This window comes from Chanos chanos, chromosome 7 (genome assembly GCF_902362185.1).
Source record: "Chanos chanos chromosome 7, fChaCha1.1, whole genome shotgun sequence".
NCBI lineage: Eukaryota > Metazoa > Chordata > Actinopteri > Gonorynchiformes > Chanidae > Chanos > Chanos chanos.
In genome coordinates, this window is record NC_044501.1 from 42020460 (window position 1) to 42040323 (window position 19864).

The following is a 19864-nucleotide window of genomic DNA, read 5'->3' on the forward strand; positions in this document are numbered from 1 at the left end:
CATGCAGACATATCTACAAACAGCACTACTTGTATTGTCTGTTTATTAAAAAAAAATGCACTGAAGCATTGAATTGTATGAGAATAACATTTTCTCACCAACATTCATGTTTGTATGTATTTCAGTTTGTGACTAACTGTACACAAACATTCATATGTTCATGCCAATATTTCCATCAAAGTCTAGAGATAACCCGGTTCAACAAAAATAGATTTTAAGCCTGTGCCTAATTTTTGAAATTATTAAATAAGCATTAAGCAATTATAAAGTTATTGCTGCATATTTCCTAATAAATTCATATATAGTCACATATAGTCACTACCAAAACAGTGTGATTGCTTATACATTTTAGATCGGATTTTGGTGTCTTATTTAACAATCTGTTTTTTTTTTTCAAACCCAGTTCAAAATGCAATGATAAATACCACTTTATTCATTCATTTTTATGTAACTGGACATCCCGTCTTTTAATGGTAAAAATAAATAACTTTTTCTATTGCCGGTGTTTTCACTGCTTCTGATTTCTGTTGAAGAGTAAATTTCCATCATGGCTGTAGAAAACATGCTAATGTAATCTTTTGAAACACAATTTATGAGTTTCTGGTATCACAGCATTTGGACCTATGGTGTATCTAGTGTGTCATACATCTGATGACAGGAGCCTCATCTACAGCTGGATTAGGAGGAGGATGTGAAACCCAGATGAACTTCAGTCTGAGTCCAGCAGAGGGAGACATTACATAAAATAACATATAACATCATCTCCGATAATGTGAGCAGTCTAGCTTCCCTTGTGACCTTCTTTGGCAGTCAAAAGTTCTGGTATATAGCTCACAAATATACGTTCATATGTATATATGGCCCTGTTTATACCTTGCATTAAGATCCGATTTCAAAAGTACAGGTGTAAACGCATCCAATGTGCATTGAGGTTGCATTGAGATCCGATCACTCAGACCACATTCCGAGGTGGTCTGGACTGCATGTGACCACATTCTTATAGCAGTGTAAGCGAGAATGAGAACTTGACCACATTGAACAACTGCCTACTCAACTGACGTCCTCTGCTTATGCAGAAATATGAACTCATTTGCGCAACAGGCAAAATGGACATAGTTTTGATTTCTTTTGCTTCTTCTTCTTCTTCTTCTTCTTCTGGTGGTCTGGGTTCCATCGTCCATCTGATTTCCACTCTGCCCTTCCTTTCCACCTGCGTCTTTCCTTTATGTATTTTTACACACTGCACAGACACACCACTCCATTTTCCCTGGCCTTGTACTACTTTACAGCAATGATATAATACTTTTTTTTTTTTCCATTTACAAACAAAGCGCACTGCAACAACATAAGATTTCATTTTCACCCAGTATTTACTCACACACTTCTTTCATTATTAATCACAAGCTCTTGTAACCGTGAGAGAGTCTTCCTGTCTTTATTCTCCTAAACCCATCTACAGTCTTGTAAACACACAGATACACGCGCACACACACACACACACACACACACACACACACACACCAGAGCAACAGAATAACTTGATGCAGCATGCAGAGTTGAGAACTGCACTTAAAAGCAACCTCTACTGTTTCCAACCACAGTGGCCCTGTGTGTGATGTCTGAGAAAAGAGCTGAAATGACTGTTTGTGGTTTGGCTTCTCTTCTGCTTCTGCCTCATGTAGGTGGGTGGAGGTGTTAACTGGTCCTTTGTCCTGGTCTGTATTTAATGCTCTCAGAAAGGTGTATGACAATTAAAATGAACATTAACAAGATAATAACACATCTAAAGTTGATATTTCATAAAACTTCACTCTGATCCAAAAAAGATACACTTCGATAAGACTTGCAGAAAAAAAAAACATAACCCTTCAAATCTTTTCATATTTACAGTATTAACATGTATGGCAACAGTATCACAGCTTCAGTATTAATAGGTGACAATGTTACTGGTGTTTTGAGAGTGTTCTTGTCTCCCCAAAAACCCAAAAGAAAATAATCAGCAATTTAGGTAAAAAATTTAATTTCCCAATTATTAATGTTCAGTTCTGATGTGCAAGTAGCTTTTCAAATTATAATAAGTATAGTTAGATAGACAGACAGACAGACAGACAGACAGACAGACAGATAGATAGATAGATAATATGCATAACAACATAGAGCTCAACTGTCTCTACCATATCAACCTTCTCGACATTTCTGCAGAGGTGTGATCTAAATGTGAGAATACAGGAAGAGCTTATAATACACACTGCACATCAGACAATCTCTCACTCACACAGCATGGAGCTCAGTCCACTACACGCACTGCTCTGTAAGTAATCTCCTTCTCTCTCTCTCATTTTCCCATCTTTCATTTCTAAGTGACATAATTTCTTGAAAAATAATTCTACCTGATGTCCTGAGAAAGCAGTTTACCTCTAAAATAAAACCAACAACTACTCTACGTTCGTACAGTCTATTATACATATAACAGGGCTCCAGGCTCAATTTTACCAGTTATTTTACTGATAAGGCTAGAGACAGAAGTTGATTTAATAAAAGGCATTCATGTATATTATATTTTGATATAAAATGTATAAACAGAAAATAAACAAAATCATCGGTTTTCCATACAGATCTTCTTGATTATCTTTACCTTACCTTTACCTTGATTATCTTTTGAAAACTTTCAAAATTTCCAAGATGAATGAATTTTCAAGCATACTGTAAAAGTAAATCTGTGAAAATATTTAATTGTGACCAAGTCTAAAATCCACATCTATTTACAATCAGAAAACATGGTTGGAAAAATAGGCAATCAATTGGCCCACGTGTCAGAATCTCCTGTAATGTGAGTTTCAGTCTAAAGACTTTCAAACTACTCATATGATTTGTCCAAATAGTTTTTTTTTCTCTTTCTTTTTCTTTAATCAAATTTTGTGTTTATGTTTCGAAGAGTTCCTTTTCTTTTGTTTTCATGCCAAAAAACATTGTAGAACTTAACTTGAAATCTAACACACATTAGACAAGTCATCGTAAAAAAGTTTTACACCAAAAATAAGTTGAGAGTTCATTTCATAGCTCACTGAAGCTCAGGATTTGCTAGTAATTTGAAACCACAACATCAGCATCAATAAAACTGCAATAAGAGGAGTCTCTAACTGTCCTTTTGGTGTCATTGTACACACACACACACACACACACACATATTATATATGAGCATTTATTCATTAAAATACACATTCCCCTCATCTGGGATTGGCAATGACTAATTTTGGCTTCTGTGCTGTTCACTCTGTGTGTTAAAAATGTCTCAGACCTTTTTTTTTTCTCTGCTTCTCTGCCTGTTATTGTGTGAAAAGATGTCAAAAGGCAACACTACTGAGCCTTTGATACTCTATCACCCTTCCCCCAGTATAGAAAAAAACAAAACAAAAAAAACACAACCAACCAACCAAGCAACCAACCAAACAAACGAACAAACCAACAGGAAAAAATCTGCAGCCAACAATGGTGCTGTGGTCATGAATAGTTTCAGTCTAAACCCAAACAGACCGAGGTACTTTCCATAAAGTAACAGACAAAAGACTGAATAAAGTAGTAGCGTTTAGGGGACTGGACGCATAACTGATAAAACCTTGTTAAAGACTGATTTGTTAAAGACTGAGTTGTTAAAGACTGACTTGTTAAAGATTAACAGTTGACAGTACTGAATGTAGATGTATTAGAATGAATATTTGATGTGCCCACTCTGCAGGTCTCTGCAGTCACCCAACATCTGTCTGCCCTGTTACCATTTCATTTCTCTTCTCCTTTCCCCTCTTTCCTCTTTGATAACTACATCTCTCTCTCTCTCTCTCTCTCTCTCTCTCTCTCTCTCTCTCTCTCTCTCTCTCTCTCTCCAAAGTATTATCTTTTTATACTTATTTTTCAAAATACATCACTCTGTAAGAGAGGAATAATTACTTTACTCTTTCTTATTTTCATTGTTCTCTTTTTCTTATTTTCTCAGTTGTATCACTGTCTGACATTGATGTCATATATGTATGTATATTTAATGTACACATATGTACGCACTGACGGTAGAATAATGACTTAACTTTTAGAGAGAACAACTGGCATGTATATGTAACTTTTTTATGGCAGTCTATTCACTTGATGACATGTAGTCACATCCAACTCCAGAGCCATAAACTGAATATAATATCAGTGATCAGTCGTGTTGCAGTGAGACAGTGTTGTATTGTCTATGTATCAGTGAGAGAATTTGTCAGTGGGAGATTTAAGGTCCTCAGTGTCTCATGTTTTCTCTGAACAAACGATAGAACAGTTTATTCACTTCCTCTAACCCAGAGTTTATCACAACATATCAGACACTCATTTTCTCCTGTTTCTCACTCAGATAATGAATAAAGCAGATGATGGTGTCAGAGGTTTCAAGAGTGGCAAATATTGTTATATTTATATTATTTACATTAAGACACTGTACAACTCATCAGCAGTTGTATTGACCAGAACATGGCTGCACTGAATTTCTTTAGAAGTGAAAACCATCCAGTGAGAAAAAATCAGCTCAGACACAATGTGATCTTATGTGTGTGGTGTTGTAACACAGATCTGTTTATTACCTGTATGTAGTTTAATCGGCGTATGTGATCAGTCCTGGTAATGGAACTGCATGTTGACTGTTTGTTTTGGGTGAACTCTGATTGGTTTAGGGTAAAGATGTAACGTCTAGTGATGTGAGGTCAGGGGTACAGAGGGAGTCACACCTGACAGGATTGAACTTTGACTCCTCTAGTTAATGAACCTTATTTTTCTTGTGATCTTGGTGATGCACAATCCAGACTGTAGTTTACAGTGATATGAGAGGAGATTCCTCATTCTCTGTCCTCATTCTCCTGATCTATATGCAGCCTCTGACACTTTAACTGTCAGGTAATTTCAGAAAAAAATGTAAAGAAATGCTGAGGAATTATTTTTTTTACGAGTGAACAGATATTTTTTTTCTTCAAATTTTAGTTTCTGGTGGATGTGGGTGATTGATAGAATAATTAAAGAAACAGGAGAGAACTCAACGACCATTTGTACCATTTTCAATTAGTATTTTAACTCAACAGGCCCAAGACAACAACAGACAGACAGACAGACAGACAGACACACACACACACACACACAGAAGGGAGGAGGGAGGGAGAGAGAGAGAGAGAGAGACATCAAAAGTTATATATATATATATATATATATATATATATATATATATATATATATATATATATATATATATTGTATCTGATTATGTATCTGATGTATCTGATATTTGATAGCTGTGTGTGTCACTGAAAATTTGGATTGATCAATAGAAACAAAATTAAAATGCCTGTACATCATTCCTATAGTCATAGAGACGCACTGTAAATAGACATTCATAAGATGAGTTGATCACATGTGTTGACATGTTAAAATATCAGTTACACGTAGCCTCCTCTTCTCTGAATACTTCCTCTTTCTCATGTCTCAGTAAAGACTGTCACTGTATTTAGGGCTGATGAGTGAGAGACTCTGAGACTTCTGTTAGAAAATGTTTAAATGTTTATAGATTTTTGGAAACTAGGACTTCTGTAACCAGAAAAGGTTGTTCCTTTACTTCCATTTCTCTCTGTCTCATCACTCCATCCTCTCTTCATTTAACTGTCTCACCACTCCATCCTCTCTCCATTTAACTGTCTCACCACTCCATCCTCTCTCCATTTAACTGTCTCACCACTCCATCCTTGATCAAGAGGAAGGGCTTTAGAACAGTATCATTGTTTAGTGTGTTTAGTGGTCTCTACATCACATTATTCCAGCTTTATTCCATTTTAATTATGTTCAGTCTTCACAACATTTGCAAACAACATGCATATTCTCAGAAGAACTGATTTCAAGGTCTAAGTAAGAAAATGATCATTGAGTAAAAACAAAGGCTACAGAATTTTAAACAATGTTTATGTAAAAAATCAGTCCTAATGAATCCAACAAGCATCATAGAAATAAGACAGTGTTGTTGACAGTCAAATGCATCTGCTGTGTTCTAAGTGTCTCTGTCTGCGTTTTAGTGCTGAGTTCACTCTTCTACTCTGGACAAACTCAAGGTAATAAAAATGCCATTTATGATTTTTTTTCTTGAGCCTGCATAGATCCCCTGTCAGGCAAGACCAAAGCAGGGGACGCAAGTGCGGGCAAAACAGGATTTTAATCAAATAGATAAACAAAAAGAGCTTTACAGAGCCAAAAAGGAGAGTTCAGGTTCAAAGTCAGCACGAATATAAAACATGCAACAAACAGACGGACCGGCTCAGAGAACACAGGGAAGTGTAGACTTCGCACTGACTGATCCGACGGAGGGGTTTAAATAGGGAGAGGTGTGATGGGAAAACTAAGTGAAGGCAGGTGTGCGGGATGAGAGATCAGGCCGGTGATTAGTAGACCGGCGACGCTGATCGCGGAATGGCTGAGACTGGCGAGGGAGGAGGCGAGGTCGTTACATCCCCCTGGACGATGTTAAGTTCTTCACATTATAGACCATGTACTTTCATAGACATTCAGTGAACAATACACACGGTATCACTGTTTAATGACCATCTAATGGAAGCTGTATGGTATATGATAAATGGTGTCTTTATTAATCTCCTCAGCACATTAATTTCAGTAAGACTTGTGTGTGTGTGTTCATGCAGGTTAGGAGTGAGTTATTTTATCTGTTTCCTGCAGAAAAACCTTCACTAACTCAGCATCCTCAGTGGAGCCAGATATTCAGTGGAGAGACAGTGACACTCAGATGTGAAATTCCTGGAGGACAAATACCTGACCTTCACTTTTTCTGGTACAAAGATGGAGAAACAAGAACAAATGGTAATGAATACAGAATCAGTCCTGTAGAAACATCCCACAGTGGCAATTACAAATGTTATGCTCAGAGTGTACATCATGACTTCTACAGTGACTGGAGTAACAGAGTGAATCTCAATGTTACTGGTGAGTTTTCATCTCTGACACTCATCAGTATTTTTTCCTTCAGTGAATTACCATTACATACATCAGTGTGAACTTAATATAACATGTTGTTAAATGTATTAACTTTAATAGTGTGTGTGTGTGTGTGTGTGTGTGTGTGTGTGTGTGTGTGTGTGTGTGTGTGTGTGTGTGTGTGTGTGTGTGTATGTATGTGTGTGTGTGTGTGTGTGTGTGTGTGTGTGTGTGTGTTTAACAGAAAGACCAAGGGCCTCTCTCCACCTGTATCCTGAAAACACACAGATATTCAGTGGAGAGAATGTCACTCTCAGATGTGACATATATAAGAGAGGAGACAGTGAGTGGACTTACAGCTGGTATAAGACTAGTGACATTCAGTCACCAGTTTACTCTAATGGAAAAAATGAATATACATTCAGTGTTACTGAGTCTGACAGTGGAGAATACATTTGTAGAGGAAAACAGAAAAGTGACTCTCAGAACTCAGAGATGAGTGATGTTGTAACACTGACTGTGTTTGGTGAGTCTGCCCATGTGTTAACACAGCATACTGATATTTTCTCATAATTAATTTCATTATTTACTTTCAGGAAGTAAAACTGACATATATGTAAAGTGTCCTACACTATGTGCAACTTTAAACAGCCATTAACATTAATATTAACATTAGCAGTAACATTAACAGTAACTTTCTTCAGTTACATCAGTTCCTGCAATGGTCCAAACATTCACAAAGATCAAGACAAAAATATGCTTAGACAAAATATTCTAAGAATAATATAACAGCAATGTGTGACACAACCACTTGAAGTTTTACTCTTGTGTTCAATTTAACAGCTTTACCTAAACCTTCACGGACTGTAAAACCAGAGAGTCCTGTGTACAGTGGAGAGACAGTCAGTCTGAAGTGTGTGATAGAGTCTGGGAGGAACTGGAGATATAAGTGGTATAAAGGCAGCACTCAGACTGCAGTGTCTCAGTCTAATGGTTACACTATAACTGGAGACACATTGACCATCAGAGCAGCTGCTGTAACTGACCAGGATAAGTACTGGTGTCAGGGAGAGAGAAGAGCTCTATTCTCATATATGAGTGATGGCGTATATCTCCAGGTTCAATGTGAGTATTGTGAAAAGAAGACGAGGAAATGGTACACTGCACTAATGAATATTGATGGATTTTTAAATGGATCTATTTCTTTTTCTCCTATACCAACAGCATTACCAACAGCTACACTGACTGTAAAACCACAGTACCCTGTGTATCCTGGAGAGACAGTCACAATGACGTGTGTAATTGACTCTGAGAATAACTGGAGATATAAGTGGTTTAGAGGAACCACTCAGAATGTGGTGTATACCTCTAACCATTACACTTCACCTGTAAAGACATTCACCTTCAATGTCACTGTGTCAGACCAGGATCACTACTGGTGTCAGGGAGAGAGAGACAACAGACCCACATCCTCACAGCTAAGCAGTCCTGTCACTCTCACTGTTAGAGGTGAGTAAAGTGTGTGATACTCTAGGATGTCTGTAATATATAAGTCTGAACTATTTTCCATTTCAGATTTGTGATTTTCACTCTTTGAACAATATATACAATATTGTAGGGGACATTCATGAAATTACAGTTCTGTCTCTCTGTATCTAAGGTCTGTCTCCTCCAGCCTCTCTGATCATCAGTCCTAACAGAACTCAACACTTTACATCTGATTCTCTCTCACTGAGCTGTGAGGTACAGAGTGACTCTACTGGATGGACAGTGAGACGATACACAGATAATGGAGAGGTGTCAGACTGTTTATCAGACTGGGGATCAGTAACAGGATCTACATGTAGCATCAGCTCCCTCCAGTCATCAGACAGTGGAGTGTACTGGTGTCAGTCTGACTCTGGAGGGAACAGTAATCCTCTCAGCATTGCAGTAACCAGTAAGCCCCTTTAAACATCACAGAGAAAAAATAAATAAATAAATAAAAGAAGGAGAGAGAGAGAGCGAATTTCTTTTCCGACACTTGAAGTGCCATTAATAAATATTTCATTTTGTCATCATTTCTGTATTCTCAACTGTTAAAATATCTTTACACTGTAGATGGTGGTGTGATCCTGGAGAGTCCTGTCCATCCTGTTACTGAGGGAGATACTTTGACTCTGAGCTGTAGATATCGATATGACTCCTCAGACCTCAGAGCTGATTTCTATAAAGATGGATTAGTCCTCCAGAATCAGACTACAGGAGAGATGACAATCCCTACTGTCTCAAAGTCAGATGAGGGTCTGTATTGGTGTAAACACCCAGAGAGAGGAGAGTCACCAAAGAGCTGGATCACTGTCAGAGGTAAGAGAAAATTACATATGTCTTTTTGTAACTCCAGCGTTATACGGCAGTAGTGCTATTTTATCACTAATGAGTTTGTGTGTGTGTGTGTGTGTGTGTGTGTGTGTGTGTGTGAATAGACTCAGTGTCAGGTGATGGATCCTCTGTTGTAACAGTAGGAGTGGTAGTGGGACTGGGTGTTGTCTTTGTGATCATCATTCTAATGATCCTGCTTTACTTGTCCAAAAATTCAAAAGGTAACAATCTCTAGCATTTGTCTAAAAGCCCCTTTGTGCTGACGACATGAAAGACAATAAAAGACAGTAAAAGATTTTTAACTCAGTCATCAAATTGTGAGGCATAGTTTCAATGTAGACTACATAAAAAAATAAACCATACCTTGTGTATCATCACAGGTCCCACATTAAACCGCATAATCTCGTAAGTCATTTTGTGTTCTCATAAATACAGTTTGTCAATCTTATTCAGAATGCTGATGCATTTGTGTCAGTGATCTCTGTTGCCCCCTAGAGCCAAAAGACAGAACAGCATCAACCAGACTTCAAATCAAGATCAGTCCCAGACTATAGGGGGAGCGGGCCCTCAGTCAGGACACATGTCTCTACAGTGTGGTCAGAACACAACTGTGTCTTTACAAATATTTCTCTCACATAATGAACTTCTATGTCATCATCAGGAGAGGTCTGAAGTACATTTTTAAATTTCTATAAATTTGGCAAAATCATAAGTGTGAGCAGTGATAGTCTAATTGTATGTCTTGTGTGACAGCTGATGCAGAAGAGGGACCAAGTGATGTGATTTATTCTCAGATTGTGATGAAAAAGATGAAAATTAAGAACAAAGGTAAATCAACCTCACCTCACACAATAGCATGACTTTGTCTGTTTCCAATGACCTTTGCATAAAGCATTATGCATTTCATTTCATTTGAAATTGTATCCGATTGGGTGAAATTTTCATCCCTGTCAGATAAGACCAAAGCACCACAGGGGGACACAGTTTACTCACAGCTGAAGTCAAACACAGCCACAGGTATAATAACACCATCATCACACTCCCCATCACACACTCACAAATATTAACTGAGAATGAACATGCTTGAGTTTTAAGACCTTTGATAAGAGAGACAGTAACAAGACAGAGAAGTAAGCCAAGAAATGCTGTCTGTGTGAAGAACATTCCTTTAAAGTGTAAGGGTTACAACTGTTCCAGGAGGAAAACGATGATGAACCACATGATGGCTAAATATGAGATGAACTAAATCTAAATTTATTTACACTGTGTGTAATCTACTGCACTATAGATTGTGTAGCTGGAGCCAGTGATGTGACTTATGTGACTTATGCTCCTATTGTGATAAAACAGAGCAAAAACAAGAAGAAGACTAAAGGTGAGAGTAATGTTGAATAAATAAGTAGTAAAGTGGTAATAAATCGGTATACTGTTGCATAAATGCATTCATCTCAAAAAACTACTTAACACAAGTTAAAATGTTCCCATGTTCAATGTCTAAGTTTTGATATTCGGTCTTGCAGAGTTTTAAAAATGTTTCAGCGAATGTGACAAAATGTTTTGTTCTCTGAATCAGGTGAGATGAAATCCAGTACAGAGGCTGTTTATTCAGAGCTGAAACAGGTATGAGAAAGGACTGGATTTGGAGTCAAAGCTCTTGGAGCACTGGTCAGTTCATATGAAGATTCTCTCAACATGGATGAAGGAGATTTTTAGCCCTTTATAATATGGCTTTATGTTATTACAAACACATGATTAGACCAACGATATGTCAATCAAAAGCCAGAATGGTGAGAGAAATCCATTTTTATTTTCTTAAGAGAAATATGTTAGTACAGAAATGTTGTCATTGTTTAAGCATCAATGTTTGTTTTCCATTTTGAGGTAAACATGTAATGAAATAAAAGGCATTATGTTGTTTACTTCAGTAAGGGTAAAACACTGTATCAGTGAGAGCTCACACAGATAAGACTAATGCACCAAAAGTTCAGTTAGTGTGCTCTGAAAATAGGTCTCTTTCTCTCTCTTTTTATTACAACACTTCTCTCACTGAAATTAATGTTCTAACAGGTTAGCTATGATTCTAGTGATTCAAATGAGTCAAAAAACTATCTAATGTATTTTTTCAATTGATATCCTCAGACCTTTGTGCATTGTATTACTGATGGCAACTGTAACTGAGCACTGTGTTTTATAGGCAACAAATGTTGTATCTTAGATAAGACAAGGATTTTAATATGTAACAGGATCTGTGTTTATCTACTTTGCCTTTGTTTTTCCTTTCTTGTTTACAGAGCTTAGGGTATGGGCACCATTGGCTTATGTTTCTTTTGCTATTAAACTGTTTTATAAATGCTGTTTTATCAGTAAGAGGGGCAGATAGACCTAAAAGTACAAGTTCACACTGTTTTGCTGAAATACAGTATTGTCACCTGGTCAGTAAAGGGTCACATTAATGCTAGAGCTTCAGGTGTATATTTTAGATAGTAATAAATCTTGTGTACAATTTTCTCACATTAATAAATAAAAACTGCCATACACTTCCATAACAGCATTCACTGAGCATTCATTTCTGAAGAGACTGTGATGTAAAGAATTCCTTTTATCATGCCATTAAAAGATGAGTGTTTTGGGGAACACAGAGTCATTTCACATAATGGATCTCTGCCCCCCCCCCCCTTTTTTTTTTTTTTTACATTACGCACATGTAAATGTCCTTATGCAATAACTACAAAACAATAAACCCAGTCACTCTTCCCAGAGAGAGCCTTGTCCTCTCAGTTCTCTAATGACATTATCTCCATGTCTGTTACTGTTACTAGTGTCTGTTGTATGGGTAGTCAGACAACAGAGGGGTTTTGATGTGAGAAATCCCATTAAAATAAAAGAAATTACTTTTAATGAATAATTGAATCAACTTGATTTTCTTTTCCTTGGCTGTTTCACAGCTGGGTCTCAGAAAGGTAGGACATACCCTGCACAGAAGAAATAAAAGTCCATGATTTGTAGGAATACAGGGTGTAATTCTCTCCATGGCCACAAGGGGGAAGTATCTGGTCATTTCTGAGAGGTGTGATATACTGAGGTGGAAATAAGAAGAGGAGTCTTTCCTGGGTAGAACAACATGCTGAAAACAACAGATTTATTACACGGCAAATGCTTTTTGACAATGTTATGTGAGTAACTTTAAAAATAAAACAGATCACACACCAACTTACATAACTTGCCCTGCTGATTTTAACACAAACTGACCATCATTAATTTCAACCAAACCAACTGTCAGAGTGACCACTCTGCATAGACTGTTTTTATTGTAATCACTGAAGCTCTAGTCACTGTGAGAGAGTCTTCCTGTCTTAATTCTCCAAAACCCATCTACAACCTTGTACACCATCAGGTGATGAATGTGATGATGGCTGATGTGGGTATAGGTGGCCTCTCCTGTTTTGTGTTGAATCTGTATCTACCAGGTCACCTGGACAAAAGTCTTAACACAGAGTCTCTCCATACACCACAGACTGTTCTCTCATCTCAGCAGCAACATTTCAACTGAGATTAAAATTTACACAGATAAATGTCAAACTCAAGTTTACCATATGAGTAATGATGAAGTAAAAGAGCTACAGACAACATATTTTTAGTCAAACTTGGTGGTGAGTCTCTCTCTTTATTAACAGAGTCACTGAAAAAGACAGTGGCACTGAAAGAGACAGTGGAATTTCCCACTACTTTAGCACAGAGAGGACATTTCAGCAAGAGGAAGGGGGAGGGGCGCACCTGTGGGTACACACACACACACACACACTCGGTCAGACACACACGCATGCACGTGTGCGCACACACGCACATGCACACGCACACACACACACACACACACACACACACACTGAAAAAAAACATTGTCATTCTATTATTATTAATATTATTTAATATGCATTGAGCATTATATAAAAACAATTGTCTAACAAGTATCCACATCCTTACACGCATGCGTAATACAACAACAAAAAAAAAAAACAAAACAAACAAAACTGATCAATATATTTACACAACTCATTGGACATGTCTTTATGGAACAGAAAAGCCTTTTGTATTATATTAAATCTGATCTAAGATAAGCACATTCATTCACTCTTGAAGACCTCCATACAAAGTTTACAGGGTCTAAATTACTGACAAAGTTTAAAGCAACATTAAAAACATCATTCTTCCCCTAAGGCTGAAAATTGTGCTTCAGTGGAAGGGCATACTGGGTCATACCCTCACTTAATCCATACAGTTCCTTGATGAGTAATTTATAGGGTGGTATAATTATTAAGATACAGGGAAGGAAAGGAACTCAAAACTGTGGCAATAATATCTACATATCACATATATATTTTTTAACATATGCAGCTCTTTAAAGACTCTTCGTAACAGAGAGTTTGTTCTCAAATTGATTTATTGGCAAGAATAAAAAAAAAAAAAAAAAAAAAAAAAAAAAAAAAAACAAATAAAAACAGAGATAACCTTAAGGTGTGATGCATTTTTAAACATTACAATACCAAAGCAAGACCAAACCTCAAAAGGAGTCAATCCTTTAAACATCACAATTATTTTTGAATGATGTGAAACTCAACATGACATCTTAACAAAGCAACACAACATCAGCCTCAGACTGAGTTTAAGCTGAATTTGAGCGTCTTCACGATCATTATTTTATTCCTGAAGCAAATATAATCCTTACACTATTAATGTATTGTCTGCCAACAGATGTTATCTTTGTTTACTGTCCTGCTATGTTATTATCTTTCTCAGTGCACTCAGACAGGCTCAGTCCCAGTTAGAATGCTGTGGGTGTGTGATGGGGAGTGTTATGATGGTGTTGTTATACATGTGGTTGTATTTGACTGCAACAGTGAGTAAACTATGTGTGTCTGTGAAGTGCTGGTCTTGTCTGATAGGAGAAAAAGGCTAATAAAATATGTGATCATAATTTCTTTTTGCTCCTTGTGAAACACATGAGAAGTATTATAGATTTACAAGCAATATTCTGCTTTCAATGTTTGTTCAGATTGTCTGAAGCCTTATTGGTGCTGTTCTGTCTTTTGACTCTAGGGGGAGACAGACATCACGAACATACATACAGCAGCTCTGAGTGTGCAGTATAATTGCCAAGGCCATGACTTACACAGAATCTGAATTACTTACAAGCATCTTTCATTAAAGCAGAAACCTGTAATGATAAAGCAAAAATCATTATAGTCTAGAACTGACATCATCAGTCATTTAAAATGTTGTTATTACTACATACAACATGTTCACATAAGAATCGGAAACAGTTGGTGCAGACAATCCAAGTGATTTAATAAAATCATTGTTCTATGATTTTAAATCATTGGGCTTTCATACATATACTTGGAGTTGAAGCGAAGATGCAGATACCTGCTCTTTTTTTGCGCCAATAAAGCAGGATGATCAGAACGATGATCACGAAAGCAACACCCAGTCCCACCACCACTCCTACTGTTACAGCAGAGAATCCATCACCTGACATGCACACAAGCGCGCACACACACACACACACACACACAAACACATTAGCAATATACCCATATTACTGCAGTATCACACGGGAGTTAGGAACAGATTAAAAAGATTTTTTATCTCACCTCTGACAGTGACTGTGACAGTGATCCAGCTCTTTGGTGACTCTCCTCTCTCTGGTTATTTACACCAATACAGACCCTCATCTGACTTTGAGACAGTAGGGATTGTCATCTCTCCTGTAGTCTGACTCTGGAGGACTAATCCATCTTTATAGAAATTAGCTCTGAGGCCTGAGGGGTCATATCGATATCTACAGCGCAGAGTCAAAGTGTCTCCCTCAGTAACAGGATGGACAGGACTCTCCAGGATCACATCACTGTCTATAGAACAGAACACAGTTACATACACTGTGGAGGATACAGAAACACCAATACCATCAACACTTCAGTTGATAATATATTCAGTGTTATATCAAGTGTGGTTTAACAGTTAAACAGGAGTTTAATCACTAGTAACTATCAGTTGATAAAGATGTACATGTCACTGTAATGTTGAGAGGTTTACTGTTCCCTCCAGAGTAGGACTGACACCAGTACACTCCACTGTCTGATGACCGGAGGGAGCTGATGCTACATGTAGATCCTCTTACTGATCCCCAGTCTGATGAACAGTCTGACACCTTTCCATTATTTGCATATCGTCTCACTGTCCATCCAGTAGAGTTACTCTGTACCTCACAGCTCAGTGAGAGAGAATCAGATGTAAAGTGTTGAGTTCTCTGGGGACTGATGATCAGAGAGGCTAGAGGAGACAGACCTGAGATACAGAGAGACAGAACTTTAATTTCAGGATGGTGTCCTGCAATATCGAATATATTGTCATAACTCTACTGAATTCATTAATATAATACTGAAATCCCCAGCCAGAGTGTCATAGTCAGACACAGTGTCCGTTTTTTGTTTTGTTTTGTTTTGTTTTACAGTGTCCGTATTAAATCAATAGATGTTCACAAAATTTACAAAGTTAAACATAACATTTATATTAGTCATCTGTAGATAATTCAGTCTGAGTGTTGCCTTTATACCACTTATATCTCCATCAGCTTTCAGTGTTTATCTCACACTTCAGACTGACTGTCTCTCCAGTGTACACATGGGTCTTTGGTTTTACTATGAGTTTAGCAGTTGTTAACACTGTGGACATGAACAAAAGAGGAATACTGCTATGTTTACTCTCTCAATTTGGATAGCGCTGCTCTCTCTCTCTGTGTGTGTATATATATATATATATATATATATATATATATATATATATATCTACAACAGGATGCTTTCAAAATAATATTTCAAATTAACCAGATTTTAGCAGTGTGATTATACACAGAACTGATGAGTTCACTAAATTAAATGACAGTTATATGAGTTTAAAGGTACTATTACTCCATATTCATTTATATGTAGTCAAAATAAAGTGATGCTGAACATTAACTTTTGACTTTTATGTATCACAAAAGTTACTCACTTTGGACATACAGATACACAGGAGTGCTTAGATATGAGGTTGTTCCTCCACTGTCTCTCTCTCCCTGACACCAGTACTGATCCTGGTGAGTTTCAGCAGCTGCTCTGATGGTCAATGTGTCTCCAGTTATGTTGTAACCATTAGACTGAAACACTGGAGTCCGAGTGCTGCCTTTATACCACTTATATCTCCAGTTCCTCCCAGACTCTATCACACACTTCAGAGTGACTGTCTCTCCAGTGTGCACAGTCAGTCCTGGTGTGACCTTGAGTGTAGCTGTAGGTAAGTCTGTACAAACGGAAGAGGAAAACCCTTTACAGATTGTTCATACATATTCACTGTTAGTATTTGCATTTACAATGTAACCATTCATTCAATCGTTTATTATGTAAGCCGTTTATCCTAATTAGGGTCGCGGGGGGTTCTGGAGTCTATCCCAGCACTCATCGGGCAAAAGGCAGGGGAAACACCCTAGACAGGTCACCAGTGCATCACAATGTAACCATAAAACACATAAAACACTCTCCTCTGTTTCTTTAACACACTTCATTCAGATTGAAAAAAGAGATGCAGCAGCATTGTTAAATGTAAGTAATGTATAATCATATTTCAAATCTGACATCAGCACTGATCCCACTCACAGCACCAGACAGTTAATCTGAGATCTACTGTGACCATATGATTTTATTCAACAACTCATTTTGTGGCAGTAAAGTCATGTCTATTCATAATAAAATATTTTCTAAAGCATGGCGTTTGCATACAGGTAATGGACATCGTTAACAAACACTGGCCCATGTAACACTGAGGGTCACTCTCACTTCCTCTACCTGAGCGCTCATGGTTCACTTGTGGTTGTGCTCTGCAGGTTTTGTGTATTCTACAGAGAGTGGCCTTTTGTTCATTCTGCAGGGTTTTTTTTTTTTTTTTTTTTTCCACCGTTAAGCTCCGTGATCACATTTATACTTCACATTTGTCTTGTGAATCGTTTTATCATTCTTCAGCAGGTGACACAGCAACGGTCTTTTCTCTTTTTGTCCAGACAAAATGCCAACTGTTCAAATAGAAAGCTGAAAACTCGGAATAGGACGCTTGATTTTACCGGGAAATCACGAGTTGCAGCAGCCCACTGCTCATTGAGAGGTATTACCATACAGTTACCTATGCTCAAGTTTCCAGAATCGTGTACGGACCTATAGCTTTAGAATAACCAAATCATTTCCGACAGGATAATATTATATGGTGTGTTATCACACACAGGACATCGCAGAATAAAAGACTAAGGGCTCTATTTTAACGACCTAAAGCGCATGGTCTAAGTGCTTTTCGGGCGTGGTTTCGCCACTTTTGCTATTTTAAGGGCAGATAAAATGGGCACAAAGTGTGGCGCATGGTCTAAAGAGGTTGCATCTGAACACTTAATTAACTAATAAGTGTGTTTTGAGCGTAACGTGCAATAAACCAATCAGAGTGTTATTTCTCATTCCCTACACTTGGCTGTATCGCTAATACAACGACGGAATTAGCAAAAAGCGGTGGAGAGACTTTCTCCGGCGTAGGTCGACAGCACGAGCAATATAAACAGCAGACAGCTCCCAAAGACGAAACAAGCGTATCCTCCTTTTTCTGTGATTTAAAATGTCCAAAACAAATTAAATATTCGGTAGACAAGGTTTTGGTCTTTTTCTCAGTCAAATACTTACCAGGCAATAGATGAATCATCTAATAACCAAACATTTGAAGCGTAGGTGCAGCACTCCAATCGGCCTATTAGAGTGCGTTTTTTTTTTCCATGTTAAATGACTAAACATACGTTTTCGATTAAATGGCAATTCAAGCACTGTTGCTGGAAGGATATTCAGGAGGTTGTCAGTTGTCTGTTACAGCCCGGATAAGCATAATTCACGGCGGCATTCCTCTTTGTTGTGGGACAGGTGAGGGTTGAGGGTGCATAAAAGTCGTTAATTAAGACACTTAATCCGTGATCCGTACATAGTTACTGGCACTGTTGCTGTCGCTGTAAAACGTCAGACTAAATGCTGTTATGTATTGCCATAACTGATCAAATAATTAGCCAATTTCACGCGTCTTTCACTACTATATTTCACTGTAGCCTACTTTTTTTAATGCATGTTTGTATGTGCTGCTGTAACAAAGAGGGTTTTGCCTTCTTGTGTTGTGAACCCATGGCCTTTGAGTGTTCTGAAATAGCTTCCCAATCCCAAAATGCGCGTGTTCGCTAAAAGGATTGTAATGATGATGATGACGTGACAGATCCAAAAGATCATGTAGAAATTAATTTACTCAAAAAATATGTATCGTTAAAAGTAAATTAGTAGCAATAAACTTAAAACAACAAAAAAAAATTAAGAACAATAGCTTAAATTTGAATTTAATTAGGTCCCATGTAGTTTTGCAGCCCATGCAACCGGGGAGGATTTCCTCCGGGAGGGTTTCATCGAGATAATTGTTTTTTTACCTCCTGTTTATTTAAATTTGTCTTATTTTCTGTTTTCCTTTGGCGCACTTGATGCCTTGTGTAGGCCTATGTATCGCTGTTAAATGAACTGAATTTAATTTAATCCTGCTGCAGAAATTCTAAATTAAATCTGAAAGTCTGAAGTCTGCGTTTTCCTTATTATGTTTTTTTTTTTTTTTTTTTTTTCTCAAAGACTTTCTGTTGTAAGCAAGCTACTCGAAGTGGACTTCAGCTGAAGAACAGCACCCCCCATCTTTTTGCCGCTGCTACCACTGTATATCCCATCCCACCCCCCAGCCTCGTTTAAACCCTTTTGAGACTCTGACCCTTATTTGCTGCTGTGTGATTAACAACGAAATACCGTACATCTGTTGAACATATTTGTACGGGAGTGTGTTTCTCTGAGTTACTCTAGTTAATATAACCAGCTGTGTTAAATGGTTTTGTTGTGCTTGGTTAATTCTACCCAAAGCCAATATAATTATTGTCTTATAATTTTATTCTAAGCTACTCTGTCTGAGTGGTGGTGGACATCAGCCTGTGCCCAAACAATTAAAACTGTCCCCCTACGGCCACAATCTACTGGTAAAACTAAAACAGATGTTAATTGCCTGCACAGTATTTGTGTGGTCATTAAACACTTTACACGAGGGTCATTCTCATGATATTAAGTAGAGCCTGACCGATATATCAGCGATATGAGCTACTTGCCGATAGATGGTATCGGCGTTTATAACGGCCGATAAATGTCAGTTAGAAAAGAAACGGAGAGACGTTGTTATGAATGTTGTCATTGCGTAGTTTTTCCTCTAGAGGGCACACTACAACTGCATTGTTGGCAACACACATGCGGCAAAGCAACAGCTGACAACGATCTGTCGACCTAACCAAAGTCGAGTAGAGTAGCACACGACGGAGATCATCAGTGATCATGGTAAACTGATAACTGTCACGTGAAATACATTACTCAAATAATAATAAACATACACC

The 19864-nt window shown here is 37.6% G+C and overlaps 1 protein-coding gene across 1 annotated transcript in view; it reads left to right on the plus strand.

Moving 5' to 3' along the window:
• The window catches only part of LOC115816398 (low affinity immunoglobulin gamma Fc region receptor II-like), a gene marked incomplete at its 3' end in the record, with an annotated part of 70312 nt that overhangs the window by 7365 nt on the left and 43083 nt on the right, over positions 1 to 19864 (plus strand). Inside the window, exons 2-4 of the mRNA XM_030779354.1 lie at positions 8466 to 8496; positions 8648 to 8926; positions 9088 to 9333. Of these exons, the coding sequence (XP_030635214.1) occupies positions 8466 to 8496; positions 8648 to 8926; positions 9088 to 9333 (556 nt within the window). The remainder of the gene's footprint in view (positions 1 to 8465; positions 8497 to 8647; positions 8927 to 9087; positions 9334 to 19864) is intronic.